Source organism: Phaethon lepturus, unplaced genomic scaffold (assembly GCF_000687285.1).
Source record: "Phaethon lepturus isolate BGI_N335 unplaced genomic scaffold, ASM68728v1 scaffold26271, whole genome shotgun sequence".
NCBI lineage: Eukaryota > Metazoa > Chordata > Aves > Phaethontiformes > Phaethontidae > Phaethon > Phaethon lepturus.
Genome location: NW_010517366.1, coordinates 1,889 through 2,356, shown reverse-complemented (window position 1 = coordinate 2,356; position 468 = coordinate 1,889). Strand labels below are relative to the sequence as shown.

General features: G+C 65.2%; 1 protein-coding gene across 1 annotated transcript in view; it reads right to left on the bottom strand.

The window, feature by feature from the left end:
* Positions 1-468, bottom strand: part of LOC104627964 (semaphorin-3G-like) — a gene marked incomplete at both ends in the record, with an annotated part of 2,820 nt that overhangs the window by 467 nt on the left and 1,885 nt on the right. Inside the window, 2 exons of the mRNA XM_010296382.1 lie at positions 16-56; positions 286-377. Of these exons, the coding sequence (XP_010294684.1) occupies positions 16-56; positions 286-377 (133 nt within the window). The remainder of the gene's footprint in view (positions 1-15; positions 57-285; positions 378-468) is intronic.

Here is a 468-nt window from a genome sequence, read left to right as displayed (position 1 = left end):
GTTGCCGGCCGCCCGCGCTTGACGGAGATCTCCAGCTGGGTGATGGGCACGGGTGCCTGCAGGGGAGGAGAGCGGGCGTGAGGCTGGCGAAAACCTCGCCACGGAGAGCCCGACTCGTTCAGAGCTGCGAGGGCTTTTGGGGGGCACCGGGAATGTCCCCCAGCCGCCCTCTGACCTCGCAGCCCTGAGACCTCCCAGTGCCCAACAAACAGTGCGGTGACAGCCCTGAGCCTCCATGCCCACGTGTGTCCCCAGCCTGTTTGCATGCAGGGCAGCAAATGGCACCTTAAAAACCTGCAGGTCCTCCAGGACAACTTCCTCGGTCATGGCTGAGCTTGTCTTCTGCAGGACCACCACCTTCAGCACCGAGCCAGCATCTGTGGGGAGGAGGAGGAGGGTGGAGGTGTGAGCACCCTGCCATCACGCACCCCAGCAGCCTGCCCGCCGCTACTCTCGGTACCCAGCCTC